We start from the raw sequence: 20,550 nt of genomic DNA, 5'->3' as shown, positions 1-20,550 counted from the left end.
AAAGGAGCTCCTGCTGCTCCATCTACCATCAATGGTGCACAAGGTGCGACATGGGGCACGAACATGGCCCCAGCCGTTGGACACCACTTTCAGCGTGTGTGTGCTAGGCATGGAGTGAGGAGCTGCCGTTACCCATGGCGATTCTTCAATAATGTGATCTTGGGAATCCCTGATGTAAAAGATCTGCTCCCCCATCCTACCCCCAAACCAGGCTGAGGACAGACTTGTTCGTTTCAGCCCCTGCAGCAGCGGCTGTGGGGAAGGAGCCAGAGGCTTGTAGGGCAGAGGAGTCACTGGAGGGGCAGTGAAGGATGGTACAGGCATTAGGGAGATTAGAGGTGGGTGAGAGTTTAGGGTCGCACAATAGTCCAGCTGGATGTGGTCCAGATGGTCCAGGTGACCTCTCTACTTCAGAGTCTAATCCTGGCTGAAACATCCCAGGGGTAGCAGACATGGGGGTGAGCGTGTCCCTCATGTAGGTCTCATGATGATCTCTGGTAGAGTCTACCAGAAGGCTTGTCTGTTTGGTAACACTGGTGTTAGCATAAACTTTTACATCATTGTGTGTTTACTGTAAACACTAGGTCCGTCTCCATCTTTGTATTTTTTTTCCTGCCAGCATCATCCTGTGTCTGTAAGAAGCACTACTATGCGTGGGAGGAAAGTACTGCTTTTGATCATTATTTTTTTTTAGCATCCTTTAATAGCTATTCTTACGCCATGACGCTGAAAGAACTGAAGTTCCTGATCTTTCTGTGGAGCTGTCTCATTGCTTATACTGTTGTTCTAACTTCACTTATCCCACATTTCTCAATTTCCCTCCTGGGCTCACATGTGCTTTTGCAGCTCTGCTCCAAATCCATTATCATCCCATAGTCAAAAATGATGGGGTAAGGTAGGCAAAGACAGATACTGTGAATGATGCTTTCTGGAGTCTGAAGGTCAGTGGTGGCCACAGACCCAGGGTCCTGGAGTCCCGAGCAGTATCGCAGTATGTGGTGTCAGGCTGCTCTGAGCACTAGGGGTGCCTGGATGAGGTATGGGATTTGGATTGCTGACCAAGGGTGTTTAGGCCAGGGTTTTCAGAACAAGTGGTGGATCTATGAGAGCACTGGGTCATTTTTTAATCCCTCAGGATCATCCTGGATCACTCTTCCCTTTTGTGGTTTCTCCCTTTCCTTTTTGCCTTAGGTGCCTTCCCATGCATGTCTCTGCATTGGCTTATCTGAGCTGTAGAAGGGAAGGCAAGAGGGAAACCCACTCCAGAATGCCCTGGAGGCACTTGCAGGCTGGACCTCGGTGTTAGATGGGGAAGGAGGAATGAATATATTCTCTCCTCCCCCATATCAAATGCTGGGTAACATCTTCCTCTGGCTTTATGAGAACTGCTACTTGCTGAACGCTGAGGGAGGGGAGGCTCTTAGTGCCCTGCATGTACGGCTCCTGGGACTGTGGGCTGTGACAGTCATACTGTTGGGAAGTACACCAGGTAATAAGATAAGCAGGTAAGAGCCACAGATAGGCAGAGTGTCAGAAAAGTGTGAATCGGGCACCCTGGACCACAAGAGGAACCCGATGAGGCTTAACCATCAGCAAAAAGCCAGCAGAAGGCAATGTGGTGGATGGGACCTATTTAGCCATCACCAGTGGCTCCCCATGGCCCCACTGAAGGCATCCGCCCCTTTTCATATGAGAGGCCCGTGTGTGCATAAGTAGTTGCATACTTTGGCATGCTCCCCTGACGCCATTGAAAGACCTCAGGACCTCATGAGGGCTCCTGGACTTTGGAGAGGAACGGTTGTTGCTGCTTTCCTGTTCCCATCTGTTCCTGCTTTCCAGTCTCTGCCTGGACTTGTACGTTTCTAATGATGCCAGGCCTGGCAGTCCAGTTCAGTGTTTGGTTTTTAAAGGAAAGTTCAAGGTACCTAAAGCGTGGCAAAGATATTTAATCCAGTGTCAGAAGATGGACTGCTCTCACCACAGTGCAGCACTTCATTTCAGACCCTGTGCTGTCTCTGTGTTTTCCTGTGGGGATACGGTGCCATCCACAGTGAGGTCTTCATTTGTCCCAAAGCCTATGCAACCCTTAGGCTGCTTGAGTGAAATCAGCCGCTCACTTCAGATAAGTTTGAGAGGGGTCAGCTGGAAGCACAAGTGTTGTTCCAGGAGTCTGCAGGGAGGGGATCATGTTTGTCGTACATTGCCATGCTTTCCCTGAAGAAGGACAACTCAGGACCTTGTGCTCAGGTACTTGTGCTCACAAGGACCAGTCTGTTTGGTCCTTGTCAGCCTGTGAAGTCGTCAGTCAATCAAGAATGCTTTGAATAGTCACTGCCTTTCCTGAGAGGTGACTTCCTTTGTGTTTTTGTCTCTCTCTAGGTATCTGAATTCCCTCATGAGAAGTGTCCTTCCTGCCTCTCATGTGCAGCCCTACCTGTCCATGGGTAGCACTAGCTTAACTGATGTCCTGAAGAGCATTCCTCACCATGGATAGTCCACCCAAACTGACTGGTGAGACGCTGATTGTCCATCACATTCCCCTGGTGCATTGCCAGGTCCCTGATAGACAGTGCTGCTCCGTAAGCAAAAGGACCAACCCCTTCTGCCAGCCAGAGCTCAGCATTACACGGACCTCTGCCCTTCCAGACAGAGACCTTTCACAGACTGACTCCTTGGTGTACAGCAGCTTTCTCCAGACCTCTGAAACCTCAGCAGAGGCCTCAGACAATAAAGAAGGCAAAGCGAGGGATTTGATTGTCCCTAGTGTCAGCAAGCGACACAACCCTTTCCTGCTGAGTGAGGGTGAAGACGTCAGCATCTTTGGGGATGACTTGGGTCAAAAATCTTTCCACCTTCACAACTCACTTGTGTCTGGCAAGCCTCCCTTTCAGCTGCACGAGCTGGCCTTACCCCCTTTCCACCTCCACGATTCCAACCACATTGTGAAATCCTGGAACATGTCCAGCCGGTCCGGTGTGGTAGACGGGCAAGAGGACAAAATCAGCAGTGACGACATTCAGAAGAGGAATAACGCGAACAGGTGCCACCTGAGCCAGGCCTCAGAACGCATGGAGCTGGATGAATGCAGCTGCCATCGTGGCAGCTCCTCCAGCTTCTCCTTCGATGGTGGTGACCAGGAGTGGAACCAGAACACGGGTGAATCGCTGAGGAATCAGGATGCCCTGCACAGCCGGACATGCAGCTGTTCCAGCTCAGAGCTCCAGCACTGTCGCTGCTACAGTTCATCAAGTCAGTCTGAAGTGAATGACCAACAGATGGGCTACATCAGTGACTCTTCCTGCAACAGCTCTGATGGGGTGCTGGTGAACTTCAGTGCTCTGTACAACAAAATGAATGGCCATTCTCGATCTAACCTGAATTCAGCCAACCTGTCCTGTGACTCTTCCTTCTGCAGCCACTCAGACACAGGAGCTTTTTACCTGGATTTGCATTCATCACCCACAGAATCCAAGATGTCTTGCGAGTCGCATCACCCAGAGAGTTCAGGGAAGGTGTGTGGGTGTCAACACTCCTCCTCACCTGTCCTTGATGCTAACTGCAACTCCTACCACCTCCACTGTGAGCCTTGCGTTTCAGAGAGCTCAGACCTCACTGCCTGCTTCCAGAGCCAAGCACGGCTCGTTGTGGCTACTCAGAATTATTATAAGTTAGTCACATGTGACTTGTCTTCCCAGTCATCCCCCAGCCCAGCAGGATCTTCCATAACTAGCTGCTCGGAAGACCATACCAAAGGTAGCCCAGCACAGCCCACTGAATACTATCTGTTCAGAAGACCTGACCTGAGAGAAGAAGAAGATAATGTGGAGTGCAGTGAAGAGGAGGCAAAGGGAGAAGCCACCCAGAACATGATTGAGGGTCAGGTCTATGTGAATGCGTCACCACCTAACCTCAACGCAAGCCGGCAGCGCTCCAGGAGCTATGATCAGAACCTGGACAGGAGTCCCAGCAGCAGGTTGGGCTCCTTGGAGCGCATGGTGAGCTGTCCGGTCAAGCTGAGTGAAAGTCCAGCAATACCCATCCAGAGTTCCCCCCCAAAGCGAGTGACATCTTTTGCTGAACTAGCTAAAGGCCGGAAAAAGAATGGCACCTCTCCACCACTCCGGTCCAGTGGTGATTCCTCCTTGGAGTTCTCCCCAATCCCTGAGACACAGCGGGATTGCCCAACCTTCCTTGAAGAAAGAGCTCGCCGCAGCCAGAGTCTTCCACCCATGCCCTTTGTCCATGGCCTGAACCAGAGCTGCGAGGGCTTCTGTTTGAATCATACTTTTGGGGATAGCCAGGCTTTGTGTTCCACCAAAGACTCAGTCTCCAGTGAGAAGGTCCCCAGTGGGCATGGGGCAGGTGAGCAAGCCTCTCTCTCCCTGCTGATGGAGGCAGATGCCAGCTTCTCAGGTGGCTCTGCCAGTGGCCACGGACAAAGAGATGTTAGAGCTCGAGCAGATGGTAAGGACCCAAACTAGGCAGAATGGAGAAGTAAAAGGAAAGGCTGCTCTTTGGGACATGACGGGAGCAGCAGAGGAACCTGCATGGTCATGGGAGACCAGTGCCTGTGCAGTTTGTTTCCTGGTCTACCCCTCTATGGGAAAAAGCCCTGCTGTGCTTATTTCAGACCCAGATCAGTGCATGTGTCTTCTCATTGTACTTCTAAAGCCTCTTGAGGCTTTCCGCAAGCCTCTCATATCGTGTAATGGAGGACACAGCATTAGCACTTAGGGTCTGTGCAGCTTGGAAGGTTGTCTCCCTTCCAGGGTGTTGTGCTCACCTGGTCCGTGAGAATCGCCTGCCTTTAGCTCCTAAGACAGAGATGTGAAGATGCTCAATGGAGTCATGTTCCCAGCAGATGAAGGGAAGGGAACCATTGAGGAGTTTTTAGCCTTTATTCTTTGGAGCTATGTTGGGCAGAGGTGGAGAGGGAAGAGGCATAGCCAGCAGTCTCCTCTCAGTGCAGGGTTGGGGAGCTCACACAGTCTCCGCCAGGACTTACAGCATGAGTCCTGCAGAGATTAGAGGAGCTGTGTGTCTCTGCTGGAATGTCCTGGTCATATCCTCCGCTGTGCATTGGTTTGCAGCAAAAGTTCCTATGGAGGGTAACTGTCACAGTTCCCTCTGCAGGAAAGCCTGTAATACATGAGTTGCTTTTCACCTTGGTGTTGCCATCACTTGTCCTGGTGAGGAAGCTGGTGAGGTGTGACTGCAGTCCCATCAGAGGTATGGCCATTTCTCCAGCATGGCAGGAGACCTCTATCTCTGCCCTAGACAGTCCTTGTACCTGCATCACAGGTAAGAGCCTGTCTAGAATGCCTCTGACCAGACCGCTGCAGTAGGAGCCCCTAACACGCCAAGGACCAGACTGTCTCCATTTAATGCCCTGAAGACTTCTGGCAGGAGATAGGAAGAACATGTCATTCACTGCCATGGCAGGTGTGGGAGAGATTTTGGCCTTTGGAGAAGGAGGTTTTTAGGTCTTGTCCTGTTTGTTTATCGAGTCTCGGTGTGGGATGGCAGGGAAGGCAGGTCTCTGCTGGGAGGAGGCAGCATGGGAGCAGCCCTTTTGGTTTGCAGAGGGAGTGCTTGGAAGGAGCAAGAGCTGCTGAGGAAGGAGGGGACACACAGCACGTCTCAGGGCAATTTATCCCAGCAGTTTCTGCAGCCCCTGCTGCAGTCTCTTCCTCTGGACTATGACAGCAAGGCAGGCATTAGTGTTTAGTGTTCTGCAGAAAGAGAGAGAGGCAGAGCTGCCTTGCTCCAGCTGAGAGCAGCATGCAAGCCTAGAGCCTCTGAGAAGGGACTAGAGGGAAAGCAAGCCCTGCTAAAAGCTAGTTGTAGGAAGAAAGGCCTGGCACACCCCACAGACAGCAGATAACACCAGGGCTGTGCTTGGGATGGGTCCTTTGTCCCAGGATTTTCCGTGGACTGGAGAAATGGGGAGGAAGCAAGAGATAAGGTGCCGCACTGTGCTGGGATGCGGTGTGGCTGGTGATCAGGGATCCCAGTCAGCCCCATGCGCGCAGCCAGTGCTGTGTGTGTTGTGCACTCAGTGCACAGTGTGCCACACTTCAGCTGTGTCCCTCAGGATATTGTGGCCCCACCAGGAGCTGGAGGCCATCAGCATAGGAGATCGGCCCAGCACACTCCCTTAGGACATCCCTGTCCATCATTTGCTGGAGCAGACCTGCGCCTTCCAGGGTTGGAAGCTCTTCTGTTTCTGCTGTGGGCCTGATTTGCTTGGGAACATCCTGCCTAGATCTGGTACAGGCAGGGGGATGAAGGGAGCTGTGTGTTCAGAGGGGGAACAGTTACAGGAGAAAGAAGAGGGAGGGAGAAGGGGAAGCAAGCAGCCTTTCCGACAGCACTGGGTGTGATGTGGGATGCAGAGCTGCAGTGCTCTTGCATGTAATGCATGTGCTTGGCTGGGTGAGTTCTCAGCGCATGTGGGAGGGGACAGTCCTTCGGGATAAGAAATCTTGCTGTACTGCAGTGCGTTGGGCCACGTCTTTGTGGGCAGGCGCATGGAGCCATGACTTTGTGCTGTCCTGGGAACAGGGAATAGGGAAGGGATATGAAGCTGGTGACCCTGCTAGGAGAGACAAGCTCCTGGGACAGTGCTTTACTCTTCTTCCAGACGGCGGTCAACAGCTGTAAACTTTGCATTTGGGGCTATGTGTCCTTACCCCACCAGCTCATGATGTGTGTAGTCAGTTCAGACTTGAACCAGTCTGCGTATGTCATTGACCTCTAGCTCATCCTCTTCCTCTTGCAGCTGAGAGCAAATTCCTTTTTGCCTGTGATCTGCTGGGCTGGCAATGACTGTGCCTCTGCCCATTCTCACACGCTGTCCCCCTTTCTCTCCCCGAAGGTGGTGGCACAGACAGCAAGCCTGTGGTACGCTACAGCAAGGACCAGCGTCCCACGACTCTGCCCATCCAGCCCTTTGTTTTCCAGCACCACTTCAGCAAGCCAGCCAAGGCCCGTGCCCTGCACAGCCATTTTGCCTCCAGCCTTTCCCAACTCTACAGCTTGTCCAGCAACCGGCCTGCCAGCCAGCAGATCTCCTCCAATTCCCAGTCCTCAGCCTCGGGCACCTCGGCAGAGCAGGTGGCGGTGGCGGGGAGTCAAGCTCACAGCACGCTCCTGACCCAACGCTCAGCGGACGGAGCTGCCTCTCGCAACGATGTCGGCATTAAGAAGCCTGCCCCCGAGACAACCCGGCCATCCCCCCTGGGGAGTTACTCTCCCGTGCGATGCAACGTGCCTTTCTTTCAAAGCGTGGACTCTTCTTCCTCGCCCACCACAGAGAGAGCTGGAGAGAGCCAGCCCCCCAGGAGCAGATCCTGCCCCATCTCCGCCAGCCTGCTTCCCACGAGGTCTTCCCCTGCGGTCAGTGGCGTGCAGCCCTCCCAAACCACCAAAGCCGATGCCCTGAGGCAGAAGGAGAATCCCAAGCCGGTTCCCAAGAAGGAGGCACCGCTGGAAGCAAGCCCACCGCTCTCCGAGTACCGACTCCACAGCGTGTCCCTCCCGCCCCTCTCGGTGGGTGGCATGCCTGTGAGCAGAGTGGGAGGCCACGCAGATCCTCACTGGAGAAGTGGCAGCGAGACCAGCAGCTCTGGTCCACTCAGCAACATGGGAATACGGCCCCTCAATGGTAGGTCCCCAACTGCCAGGACAGGCTAGTGTGGAACATCTCCGGCTATGGCTATGGCTGCTCCCTGTAGTACCACCCTCTCTTGTAGCCACAGCCCGGGGCAAAATTGCATCTGGGTGCTGCAGTGCGCAACAGCCCATACCGTCACTTTGCCTGCAAAAGAGTCCTGCACTAAGAGTATGTCCTTCCACTACACTGTGTCCACGGAAAGGGCAGCGTGGGCTGCTGATCTTACAGCACCCCGCGCCAGGTCCTTGCACCCCAAACCTGCTCCCTCTGTACCCGCAGCCACGAGGCCACCAAGGCTCCTGCCCTGCTCTGCCAGCTGTGGCGTCCACCTCCTTCCATGTGCGTGTGCTAACGTCCTGGAACACTGCTGGACTTTTAACTAATGTGCTCTCTCTCTTTCTCTGTCCTCCCTCTTTCTCATCTCTCTCCCCGTTTGCCCTCCTCATCCTCCCATCTGCTCACATCCTCCCGTCTGGTGCTCACTGCCTGCGGCGTCCTAGCGAACCACCTCTCCCCGCAAGCACTGAAGTGGCGGGAGTACAGGCGGAGGAACCCCCTGGGTCTGGACCGTGTTTCAGGGCTGCCCGGCTTAGCAAGCAGCCTAGACAGGAGACAGCAAGAGCCCCGGCTGAACCGGGGGAACCCCATCTTTGAGCTCCCTGGCAGTCTCAACACCAGCCATTTCCACTGCAAGCTGAACGGTGCGCACCACCTTTCTGCTGGGGGGACTTTGGGAAGTGACCTTGGGGCTTAGGTTCAGTATCCCTTGGGGCTCAGGTTCAGTATCCCTTGGGACTCAGGTTCAGCCTGGCCTCATCACTGCTTTGTCTACTCTGAGCAGGAGGGACGATGCATCTGCTCACAGTGCGGCCAAGGAGCACAAGAGGAAGGTGAAAATTGCCTCACTGATGGGTACCCTCTGTGTGGAACTTCCCTTCTACTCCACAAGCTAAGGGCAGTCAGGTACAGCTCTGGGCTATATTGAATGACCCAAGAGCTGGCTCAGACCTCAGCAAGTGCTCCTGAGCTATGGCCAGCTTGTAGTTCATGTCTTGTTCAGGAGTTGCGGCCCTTGGATATCTCCTGTCTGTGCCCCACGGTGTCTGCCCGTCTGCCCCAGCTCTGTCAGCATGCTAGGTGCTGGGCTGTAGCTTTCATGGGGCAGCTGGCAACACCATAGGGCTTCATGGGGCCCTGTCTTCTCTATGCGTTTCTCTTAAGATCTTCTCTGTCTTCCAAAAACCCATGCAGGAAGGACTGAGAGGGACAGGCTGCTGTTGGCTGAACCTTTGAGAGTCCTCCGGGAAGAACAGTGGGGTCTGTCTGTGGGAGGGGAAGTGTTCTTCAGGCCAGCCCCAAGTCATGGAGGGAATTCCTCAAAGCTGTATACCTCACTCTGCCAACCCAAACAGTTTCTTCATCCCCCTCCTTCATGGGAAGATGTTCAATCAGATGGAAGTCGAGCACATGAAAGAGCTCCTGCGGAAGTCACCCACTGAAAACAGAGGCCGTCCTGGGGGACAGGAGAAGATGTGTAGTTTGTTGCCTGTGAATGCCTGAGTGTGACAAGTAGGGATTCTCTCTGTGTGCTCTACTTTTGACCCCACTTGTGGGGGCTATCCACACAGCAGCCCTGAGAGTCTGGTGCAATGAGGTTTCCCTTAGTACCAGCCCATGAGGGTGAACCTCCCACAGCATCTTTCAGTGCCCACAGCTCCCAGTCAAGCTGGAGCTAGATGTTGGGTGGGCTGTGGGGTTGAACTCTACAGGCTCACATTGCAGACCATTGCTGGGAGAGTAACAAGCCTGTAACCCAGCTGTCCCAGTCCTGGGGTGAACACTCCTGCTGGTGCAGGTTGCTTCTGGGAAAAGCAAACAATGTGGGAGAGGCTTTGGTATAAGGGCTTGGCACTGATCCTTCTCCCCCCTGTCTTGTCACTACAGGACAGTCTATGAGGCAACTCCAGCTAACCTACACTGACTTCTTCCCTGACTACTTCTCGCTAGCAGAGAAACCCCCCGCTGAGTTCTGCCTCTCCCCAGATGGCAACACAGAGTCCATCTCCATCGACTTGCTGCAGAAGAAGGGTGAGTCCGTGTGTCTCTCATGGATGAGAGTGTGACATAGCACAGCGTAAGGCAAACACTGCTTCTCTCTGTCTCATCTCATCTCTGTAGACATAATGGTTTCTTTCTCTGCCCTTCTCTACTGTAGCACCATAACTACATGTCCCCCTGGACTGATGGCTGTTTCCACAGCAGGTTCTTGTTCTCTGCACCATGACACATGCCACGGAATATGTTTGAGCTGCTTGTCCCAGGAAGTATGATTAGAAAGGATTTTAAGTCCACAAGAAAGGGCAGAGAGAGCAGGCAGGCACAGGAGTGTGACCCTAAGGCAGGGTGTGCTGCCACCTCTGTCTCACTATACGAGGGTAGACCTGTGGATCTGTGTGATGTTGCAGATGTGCTAGCCTGAGATTTTGTAATTCAGGTAAAAGGTCTGTTGGGTCCTACATGGTAAATTGTTTACATAAAAGGGTGGGAGAAAGGATTCCAAAGCAGGACAAGTTATGTCTGGCTGTGATGAGACCCATGCAAGAGGCAGGGTTGGGGACTGTGTTGTTGACAGCTGACTCAGTGTCATTGCAGAGGCAAGGGATGTGCAGAAAGGTTCCCGTGCCTTTGCCAGCTATGTGTTGGTGCTTACCAGATGGCAGCTTTCCCCTTTGTTCCACTTCTGTTCTTGCATCATACTGATGCAGATGCCAGGTTACCCACCACTGGCTTGTTCCTGAAAGTCATTACGTAGCTTGCCAAATGCACGGCTTCTGCCCTGCAGCCCTGTAGGATTAAAGCAGCAAAAGCCTCATTGCCTCGGACCCCGTCTCTGCTTCCTGAAGGGATGGTGCCTGGAGGTGATGGTCCATGTCCCTTGGGAATATTGACAGGGTGTCTGATGTTTCAGCCACTTCTGAAGGTTGTCCTACTGTCGGGCTGACAGGTGGGTGCTGGAACCAGCAGGGATAGATTTGGTGAGGAGTTAGGAGGGGCTATGCATGTTTTTGACAGAGAGGGCATGTGCGCTGACATGGGCTTGAAATGCCCCTGCCTGATTTCTTCGTGAAGTGTTTGCTCAGGGTCTGTGCCAGAAGACCCCAGGCAGCTCTCTGACTCATTCTTTCCCTCAAGGTCTGGTGAAGGCAATCAACACTGCTGTTGACCTGATTGTGGCTCACTTTGGAACCAGCAGGGATCCAGGGGTGAAGGTAGGTCTTGCTTTCAACATCATGAGTGACATGGAGAGGATGGAGAAAGACTGCATCTCCATTCTCTTGCAGTCAAAAAGGGTATCTACAGGGTATCCAATGAAGGCAGTAGTAGAAGGAACAAACCAAGCAAAGGTGATGATAGTAAATCTGTGAGAGTTCTTGCAGCATGGTGCTGGGGATGCTGAAAGAGTACAAGGAAGATCAGAAAAACACAAGGAAGGGAAATTCACTGAGGTCTACAAAACACATAGCGATAATGTCCAGCTTAGGTAGTCTCTGAGTTGAAAGTAGTTGTAGACTGCAAGAGCATTCAGGGCAAACATTATATATGTTTGCTCTGGTTTGACTCTTTCTTATGTACTTACTCATGGCTCTTTATAAGAGAGAATACCAGGCCAGATGGAATTCTGGTCTGATGCAGTACACCAGCTCTTTTTTCTCATGCAGTGGAGAGCTGTGTCTCCCTCCTCCACATGTCCCACGATTCTGTTCTGGCACTGGTGCCAGGACACAGTGCAGTGTCCCCAGTCCCTTCATGCATCACACGGCTCCATAATGATAAAAAAGTGCATCAGTCATTGCTCATCTGGGGCAGGTGGGCATCCCCTGTGACCCTTAACCACTAGCTTCAGAGAGCATCTAGGCTGACAATGGGACTGGCTGTCTTCAGCCTGTGCTTCCCTCGTCTCCCATTTCTGGAATAACAGAGAAGCAGAACAAGCTCACTTCTGTTTGTACCAGCCAGTGTTTGCAGTCCTGTGACATTGAACACGTTTGTGGTGCCTCCTCTCAATGCTGAATGCTCTGCTTCAGTCAGGGAGACTCTGGGGGAGCAATGTGACACTATTTGGACATGGCAACTGCTCTGGAGTGCCATCCCCAAGGAGAAACCTGACTGGATCAGATTCCAAACCCATTCAATCTTATCTCAGAGCCCAGGGTAATTTGGCCCTAATTACGATTGTTAGTGATGCAGAGATTGCTGTACAGCATAATCAGAGCTTTTTGGATTCACACAGTTTTTTAAGGCTTCACTATGAATTCCCTATTCTTGCAGTGTTTGTTTGGGGAATAATTGCAACATTCCCCCATTACATTCCTTACCAGGCAACACTGCATTTTTGACCTGGGGTTTCATTGTGCATCAGTGTGCCAGGGGCTGTCAAAAGGCAGCACCCATCCCTGATGCTCCCACGCTCGATGGATCTGGTGGGATTATTCCTGACCCAGAAGTTCAGTCTCAGTTCAGGGCCTTTGTGGACCCGTGCCAACTGGCCAGTGTAATTCCAGCTCAGCTGGTAAAATCTGCGCCCTGAACACAACTGCCCGGGAGCATCAACGTGACGTGCAAGGCCTGGGGCTGACCCCCTCGGATTGACCCCCCGGCAGCTCGAGGACTGTGTGCAGCACAATATGTCCCTGCTCAGCTGATGCTGGGCCCTTACACACTTCCGCACCTCAACCTGAGCTCTGTCCATCCATTTTGCCCTCACCCTGTTTATTTATAGTAATCCCTGGGAATTATAAGTCACCATGTCACTGAGTTAAGTGTCCCTTAACCCCTCGGTGCCGGTAGTTCCTATGTGGTTTGCTGCTTCCTGCTTCAAAAATAGCAACAAGAAAATCTACAGCAGCAGAAAAATCCCTTTACTCATTTCTTCCTCCAGCAGGACAGTCTGTAGGCAGAACCAGGAGTCCCTTCTAACTGGGATATCCTTGTTCCAGGCTGGGATATTCTCTTCCCAAGCTGTTTTCTCACCCCAGCCTGGGGCAGACCTTGCGGGGAGCAACCCAGAACTGGTGTATAAGGCATCAGGGGGAAGGGGAAGAGCCTGTCTGTTCAAAGAGCTTCTGAGCATCAGTTGTAGCCTGGATATTGCCTGCTGGCTGTCTGTGGTAGGCAGGTGGGGCTGGACTGTTTGCATGCGTCTGTGCCTTGTAGAGCAGTTACCAACTGCTCCGTGTTGCCTGTTTTGTTATCGCTTAGGCCAAACTTGGGAACAGCTCTGTGAGTCCCAATGTGGGGCATCTCATCCTGAAATACCTATGCCCTGCTGTCCGGGACATCCTGAGTGACGGGCTTAAGGCTTACGTCCTGGACATGATCATCGGCCAGAGGAGGAACATCCCTTGGAGCGTGGTGGAGGCATCCACTCAGCTAGGTATGGAGGGCGTGCAGCGATGCCCATCATTCTGCAGTATTCCCAGGTTGTGGCTGGGAGGTGCTGGGGAAGGTTGGCTACAAGGATGGGGATGCAGAGTAGTACCCAGGTCCCTGCATGGAACAGGGTGCAGGTTGACCTTCACTTGCAAGACAAGAGAGACACTGCTCTATTCTGCCCAAATATTTATCATCGTTTCCCCTGAAGATTCCAAATTCTCCTATAACAGGCCCTAACAATGAAAAAAATTAAACAAACAAACAAACAAAAAAAATTAAGAGTATCCTTTCCCCCCCTCTAAGTTTCTAGGGTGTTTCTAGACCTTCATCTTTAGCCCTGCACAGCTACTGTATAAGGCAGAGTTGTGCCCTAGCCTGGTCTATAAGAAAATTTGCACACACATCTCGCATGGCTCAAGCGTGCCCACAACACCTGCACCCTCTGCTAGTACCAGTTTTGCAGCCTGGATTGTGACAATAGTAGATGGTAGATCCAGGAGAACTCCTTTCTGAGATTACAGATGGCAGGGCCACACTGATTTCTGTGTCGGGAAGAGCTTACATCCAGCTAGAAGGGAAGCCTTATAGCTTGTTTGTGGCAAATCTCCAGCTCTGGGGTTATGTCTGTGTTTGCAGATACCCCAGATTATAACCACCCACCACGATATTCTGTTTACCTGCTGATTTTGAGCCAAGGGCTCTGATTATCCTTGAAGTGTGTGAGGCAGGTCCTTGTGGTATTGAAACTCTCCCAAAGTTTTGGAGTGGCAGTCTGGGACAGACCACAACCTATCATCTCCCTTGTGGATTCTACCTGTTAGGATGGAGTGAGCTCAACCTGATGACTGGTGGAGGGGCAGCACACATACAGGCATGACCATCCAGCCAACATCTGGTTTTGCCTTGGTGCTCCTTCCCGTGGTGCTATTTAGGCTTTGCTGACTCTCAGCATTTTCCTTCTCTCCATAGGCCCCTCTACCAAGTTGCTGCACAGCCTCTATAGCAAGATCAGCCAGTACACGGAGCTCACCAACCACACCATGAGGTTCAACGCGTTCCTCTTTGGCCTCCTCAAGTAAGCAGGCTCCTTGGGCTGGATGCATGTCACTGTCCAGGGCTGGCAGCAGGTGCTGGTCCTTGACTGCAGGCAGGCACAGTTGCCAATGAAAAGACTTAAGAAACATGGGAAGCTGCTGTAGGTGAGAGAAGGAAGAAGCTGTGAGCCTCAGGGAACTCCAGAAGGATCAAAACCTGCCCCTACCAGGCCAGGACTGAAAAGCACTGGCTGTAGCCCACTGAAGAACATTCTCAGCTTGTTTTAGCCCCAAAACATTAGTTGGGAAGAGTCTGTCTGGCATGGTTCATATAAGGATAGACACACCATGCATAAATTACTCCTGAAAATTCCTGCTTAAATCACTGCTTCCTGGAGCTGCAGTCGAGCCAGTGCATGAGGCTCTGGAGGAGAAATTGCCCTGGTGAAGCCTGACCCATCCATGTTGGGCAAGGAGTACAGACACTACACTCGGTGTTAAACAGAAGGTGGCAGTGGTGAAGGGATGAGTGCTGCCAGGATGGTATTTCCCTGCTCCTCCCAAGTGGTCATCAAGAGCTGTGGCAGTGGCATCAGAGTCCCCAAGATCTCCAAATGTTGGGGGACCCCTAAGATGCAGGAGCAAGCTCTGCCCTGCTCTCCCCACTGAGGGTGGCCCAGCTCTCCTCTGCTGTCACAGGATGCCAGCATACTTTGGGCCAAGCCTGCAGCAACAGTCTCATGTTTGTAGATGATTTCCCTCTCCCACGTGAGCCCTTCTCAGCAAAACTAAGCTCTGCCAAATCATGAGGAAGCTTCTGGAAACACGGTTGTTAGGGGTTATGGTTGCACAATGCCTCATGTAGAGCAAACTGGATGCCTCCATGACAGGCTGGGTGGCTGTGGTCAGTGCATGCTGGTGGGAGTGAGCCACTGTCAGTTCACTGGGTCTTGGCGTTCACAGGGCTATGCTGTAAATGCCCTTTTCCAGCCATGCTTCTTGTAGAGCACCTAGGATGAAGGGGATTAATCGATTTTCACTTATTCTTTCTTTCCTTGCTTGTTTTCCATTCCTACAGTATCCGGTCCTTGGAATTCTGGTTCAACCACCTCTACAACCATGAAGGTAAGCATCTGAGGGCTGTGGGCTGCAGCAGGGACCAAATTCTGCACAGCGTAGAGCACAATCTAAGCTCTGGAGCACGCATGTCTCTTGTTGGTCTTTCAGCCTGGGCTGTTCCCTTCTGCTCTGAGCTGAAGGACTCGACTGTACGCAGTCCTAGTGTTGCTGGAGGGCTGCTCAGCGCAAGGGAGCAAGGTGGAATTCAAAGCTCCATGCAGCTCCCTGTACCTGTGCCTGGCCAGCCAGGTCCTTCCCAGACGCAGCTAGTGCCCAAGGCTATCGCTTCTAATGCAGATGCCTCAGTCTGCTCGAAGGAGACCAGATCTAACCCTCCCCAAATTTTTCCCCTCCCTGCCCAGTGCCTGAGAGCTTTGTACGGCTGGAGATGTGCACACGTAGCTGAAGCCCTTCAGGCATGGGGAAAAAAAATGGAAAGGAAAACCTCCTGACAAACAAAAAGCAGATTTTACTCGCTGTATGTGCTTTTTCAACCAGAAATGTTTCTAGAGTGTGCAGATTACCCGGCAGCACAGCCAAGCTGCCTGATGCCTAGAAGCAGCATGACTAAGTGCTAAGTGCACAGTGAGACAGACTCTCTCGACCTGCTGGATCCCCTGAGCGTGCTGCTGGCTCAGCCTATGCCCAGCCCAGGGCCCCATGCGCTGCAAGAAGTCCAGCCCAGTATCTTCTGGCAGGTTTGGGAGCTGACAGCGGAGGTTTCCCAGGTCCGTGTGTGCAGTCAGCACTTCTCTCTGGAGCAGACAGGAGAGTAGACTTGTCTTTGTAGTGAGGCAAGAGAAAGCACCCTGGTTTTCTGGAGCAGAAGACGACCATTCTGTTTCAAGCCATCATTAAGAGCTGGAAGTGTAAGCAATAGCTAGGGCTGTCAGGGTGATGAAGGCTAGGCAAAGGGGTTGGAGATAAAGTGCAAGTCCTGTCTGTGGTGTAAGTTTGTTATCTCACTGGGGCCAACTGGTCACAAATCCTCTTCCCAGCCCTCTCCCTGGGAGTGAGACCTGACAACAAAGCTAGTGGGATGTGGCCAAGTGAAGTGAAGGATGGATGCTGAGGGTGGAAATGCTGGTCCATTCTCTGTTAGGATCCACAATTCAGCCCAGCCAGGTCCTTGGAAAGACAGACACCTCTCTGCTGTCCCCAACACCTCTCTCTGCAGGGACCTGGACTGACCAGATCTGCAGCTCCTTGTTCTTCTCCAGGAGGTGGGGAAGTGAATCTTGACAAGTGACAACCTTTTGATGCTCTTTATTTGCACCCTAGTCCCGTGGTATTTTGTGGCAGAGGTCATCCTGCTGGATAGTCTGACAGGGCCAGGCAGGTCCTGGCTGCAGGCGTGACTGGAAGAAGGACCTGGGCCAGATTGCCCAGAGCATCTGGTGCTCCCTGACCCACTGCTGAGCCTTACCCTGCAGCCACAGCTGTCACCAAAAACTAGTGTCCAACTCCTTTCCCCATAGCTTCAGCAGCTTCTCGATGGCTTGGCAAAGGAGGCAAGGGCCTCTCCTCTAATTGGTGTCTCTCGCCCTACAGATATCATCCTGGCACACTACCAGCCGGTGGGCTTCTTGTGCCTGTCTCACAGCGTATGCCAGCCTCTTTTCGAGGAGCTCCTGCTCCTGCTCCAGCCTCTCTCCCTGCTGCCCTTCAACCTGGACCTCCTTTTCGAGCACCACCTGATGCAGATGGGCAAAGAGCAGCAGCAGCAGAAGGAGCTGCTGCGTGTCAAGCAGGACCTGCTACTTTCCGCCCACTCCACCCTGCAGCTGATGCGGACACGGGGCAGCAACGACGATCCTGACGGCTGCAGCACTGCCCCCGAAGCAGACAAAGCGGGCACCAGAGATGGTGGCATCTCACCAGGCCACAGCTCCCAGCAAGCGGCGAGCGAGAGGGTGAAGGGGGTGGGGGCCTCCTGCGGAGATGTGGACAGGGAGGAAGAGCGGAGGAAGGTGCGAGAGAGCGCGTGGGAAGGGAAGAAGGACAAGCAGGCAGGCTGGTGGTACCAGCTCATGCAGAGCTCTCAGATTTACATCGAGGGCTCGTCTGAAGGCTCAAAGTTTATCCGCTATGAGAAGAAGAAGGCTCTGAACACTGTTCCCAGGTCAGCAGAGACCCGCAAGGCACCACCGCCCCGCGAAGGAGTGGTGGAGGGTGCAGAAGCTTGCCCCATTGCTGAGGGCACCTTGGAGGAGAGACCCAAGGCTGTCAGCAAGCCAAGTCCTGAAGCTGTGGAAGAGCCCTTGGAAAAGCCCCAGCAGGTTCTGGTCAGCGAAGAGGTGAAGGAACGGAGTTGGCCCTTCTGGATGGGTAGCCCCCCAGACTCGGTGGTTACAGAGCTGAAGCACAGCAAGGAGAAGGAGACTGGGGCTCCGCAAAGAGTAGGAGCAGCAGCAGCAGCAGCCCCGCAAGAGGAGAGCAACGCCAGTGCATCAGAGGGCAGCCAGGCCATCAAGTGGGGGCACTTGTTTGGGTCCAGGAAGGTGCAAAAAGAGCCCAGGCAGCCTAACAGGTAGGGAGACAGGGATGGTTTTGGGTTGGAGAGGGCTGGTTAACCTGGGATTGCAGCAGTGCAGGTGGAAGTCAGGCCGATAGCTGACTGCTGGGCTACACCATGGTGGTACCCCAGAGGCAGTGTGTGAACAGAGAGGTCTGCCACCCCTGCCCAGCCCTGCCTGCCTGCCTTAATTCCTACCACACCACCATTCCCCTCTTCGTCTCCTACCCTTGTTAATCCACCTCACTGGCTTTCTTCTCCTGCCTTGGCTCCTAAGCCTTCTCTCCAGGGGAAGGGCTCCTGCTGCACCACCCCCATCATCACCTCATCCCTTCCAAAAGCGTGTAGTAAGTGAGCAGAACATGGAGAGCCATCCCTGTTGAACACAATGGGTGAGGAGGAGGCATAAAGTTGCCTCACGTAGCTGATACCTCTCTGCCTTGCTTCTCCATCTGCACCCTTCTTGCTTCTGTGGCCACTGGAAAAGTCCTTTCCAGTCCAGGCCATGGTGTGTCTGGAGAATGCTGAGCGCTCCCTGCCAGGAGATAGCCTGGGGACCACAGTGCACTTTGTGCATGGAGCCAGACCTCTAAGGCATAACCTTGCCATGAGAGTAGCAGTTCCTTGCCCCCAGGTACGCTTCCCTGCCACTACCTGCTTCTGTCTCCTTCTTGCAGGTTGCCCTCCGGCTGGCTGAGCTTGGACAAGTCTGTGTTCCAGCTGGTGGCCCAGACGGTTGGGGCAAGCATGTGGCGAGAAGCAGCTCCTGAGCCAGAGCCAGCCCAGCCAGAGTCACCTGAAGTGCCCGCCATGGCGCGGCCGGCCCGGGGGCTGTCTCCTCACCCTCCCTGGTGAGTTCTGCAGGTGCTGGGACCTGGTGGGTTGGGGTTGGCACGGCTCTGCCTGTTGCAGTTTCCCTGCCCCTCTTTGTACTTGTGGACCAGGGGGACGGTTTGGCACAGTGATGCAGCTTGTGCATCCATCCACCCCAACTCTGCAGTCTGCAGGTGAGGGGCAGCTGGGAGCCTGGCTGGGTGGGGAGGTAGAGCGTGTTTTTCTCGCTCTTCTGTGCCCATGGTGGTCCCTGGGCTTCAGCAGGGGGAGCATCCTGTGGTGAGCTAACCCTTCCTCCCCTTCCTCTGCCTGCAGTGAGGTGAAAGCTCTTTGCCATCACATTGCCACCGAGGCAGGACAGCTGAGCTTCAACAAAGGGGATATTCTGCAAGTCATCTCCAAGGTGGATGGTGACTGGCTGCAGTGCAGCCTCGGCTCCGAGAAGGGACTGGTGCCCATCATGTACGTCACCCACCCGGAGGACGAGGACTATTGACCTGGCTGGAAGGCCAAGCACAGTACCGTGGGCTGCTGAGGCTCCTCTGGGGAAGCACACCCTGCCAGAGGAACAGACACAGCTTCTTGCTAGTTTCTTACCTTTCTTGCCATTACAGAATACAGTAACCGTAGGTGGTTCCTTCTTGCTCCTCCTTGTGCAGCTGCCAAAGGCCGACTCGGCCCCCGGGGTCTTCTGCGAGCTGCACCTCCTATTGCCAGGCGTCGCCGTGCATGCAGCCACACTGGGGATCACCCGAGCCCCCTCCACCCAACGCCGTCTCCAGCACCCACAGCCCATGGACTCGTACATAGCAGGAACCCAAGCAGTCCGTGCCAGGGCAGTGCTGCCCCGCTGATCGGCTCAGTTTTGTGCTGGAGGGTGCAAGATGCTGTCCGTCCCTTCCCCGGGGGTGGCGGTGCAGCCTGCAGCCTCCAGCATGCCTGGAGTCATCAGCTGTAGGGGTGGGAGCACCGTGCATTGGCAAGGTCTCTGCAAGGCTGGGCTGATGGGTTGCCTTGCGGTTTGTTGGGGGGGCTGCAAGGTAGGCTCCCCCACGCTGGAGCAGCCCTGTCCCAACATCTTGTAGTGGTGCCTGGTGGGTTGTACCGGGCCAAGTGGCCTGGCACTGCCACACAGCAGGGCTGGGGCTGTGCCTGGCCACGGCCAGGGGAGGGGGAACGGGATATGTGTGTGCGTGCAGAGCAAAGGGGTGCATGGGGTCGTGAGGAAGGCACGTGGATGTTCAGTGTTAACGTAGGTCTGGGATGGGTAGTGCCACCCTGTGCTTTTGGGGGGGTGGCCCTGTGCCCTCCACGCTGAGCAGGGAGCCAGTGCCTGGGAAGCCCTGGGATGCTCAGCGGAGGCGGGGGTGGAGGGGAGGGGGTGAGGGCAGGGTCCCTGACTGGGTGAGGGATGCTCTTTGGAGTTGGGGGCAGTGCTCCCGACAGGTAGATCGGGGAGTGCTCCCAGAGGGAGACGGGGAGCCAGGGAGGGAGGGGTGGTGCTCCCCTTGGCATAGGGTTTCTGGTCTTGCTGAGCAGTGCCGCGGGGCGGGGGGGACGAGTGTTGTGCATGAGCACAAGGGGATGCTGGGGGTCCTGGTGTCCTTGGTAGAGGCAACACCAGTCAACCCCTTCCTTGCCATGTTCATGGTGCCCGCTGGGATGGGGATCATCGCCTGCCTGTCAGGTGGGGAACAGTGTTAATGAAAGGCCGTGCCAGTATTTGGTGCCTTGGCCAGGTTGATACTGCTCACAGCATTATGCCTGGGCTGGCTTCCCCATGGCGAGGGGCCCTGGTCTTGCAAGGTTACCTCCTGCTTGTACATCGCTTAGCGGACGTTGCACCATGTTTTATTTGTATTTCCCCATTAGAACGAGGTGTCTCGCCTTTATTTATTTCTTTATTTATGATGCATATTAATAAAAAAGGTGCTGATTGA

The 20,550-nt window shown here is 53.8% G+C and overlaps 1 protein-coding gene across 9 annotated transcripts in view; it reads left to right on the top strand.

Moving 5' to 3' along the window:
• The window catches only part of RUSC2 (RUN and SH3 domain containing 2), a 62,280-nt gene extending 41,730 nt beyond the window's left edge, over window positions 1-20,550 (top strand). For 7 of the 9 annotated variants that reach the window (XM_054186179.1, XM_054186183.1, XM_054186178.1 and 4 more), the window contains 11 exons: window positions 2,380-4,464; window positions 6,878-7,666; window positions 8,176-8,376; window positions 9,620-9,763; window positions 10,868-10,944; window positions 12,935-13,109; window positions 14,078-14,183; window positions 15,221-15,267; window positions 16,813-17,791; window positions 18,454-18,627; window positions 18,926-20,550. In XM_054186179.1, coding sequence (XP_054042154.1) covers window positions 2,487-4,464; window positions 6,878-7,666; window positions 8,176-8,376; window positions 9,620-9,763; window positions 10,868-10,944; window positions 12,935-13,109; window positions 14,078-14,183; window positions 15,221-15,267; window positions 16,813-17,791; window positions 18,454-18,627; window positions 18,926-19,106 — 4,851 coding nt within the window. In that variant the 5' untranslated portion in view covers window positions 2,380-2,486 and the 3' untranslated portion in view covers window positions 19,107-20,550. The remainder of the gene's footprint in view (window positions 1-2,379; window positions 4,465-6,877; window positions 7,667-8,175; window positions 8,377-9,619; window positions 9,764-10,867; window positions 10,945-12,934; window positions 13,110-14,077; window positions 14,184-15,220; window positions 15,268-16,812; window positions 17,792-18,453; window positions 18,628-18,925) is intronic. The other 2 variants (XM_054186186.1, XM_054186187.1) reach the window with 2 other exon arrangements.

The sequence above is a fragment of the Rissa tridactyla genome, chromosome Z (assembly GCF_028500815.1).
Source record: "Rissa tridactyla isolate bRisTri1 chromosome Z, bRisTri1.patW.cur.20221130, whole genome shotgun sequence".
Classification (NCBI taxonomy): Eukaryota; Metazoa; Chordata; class Aves; order Charadriiformes; family Laridae; genus Rissa; species Rissa tridactyla.
The sequence above is the reverse complement of the archived record's forward strand: the minus strand, read 5'-3'. Positions and strand labels throughout refer to the sequence as shown.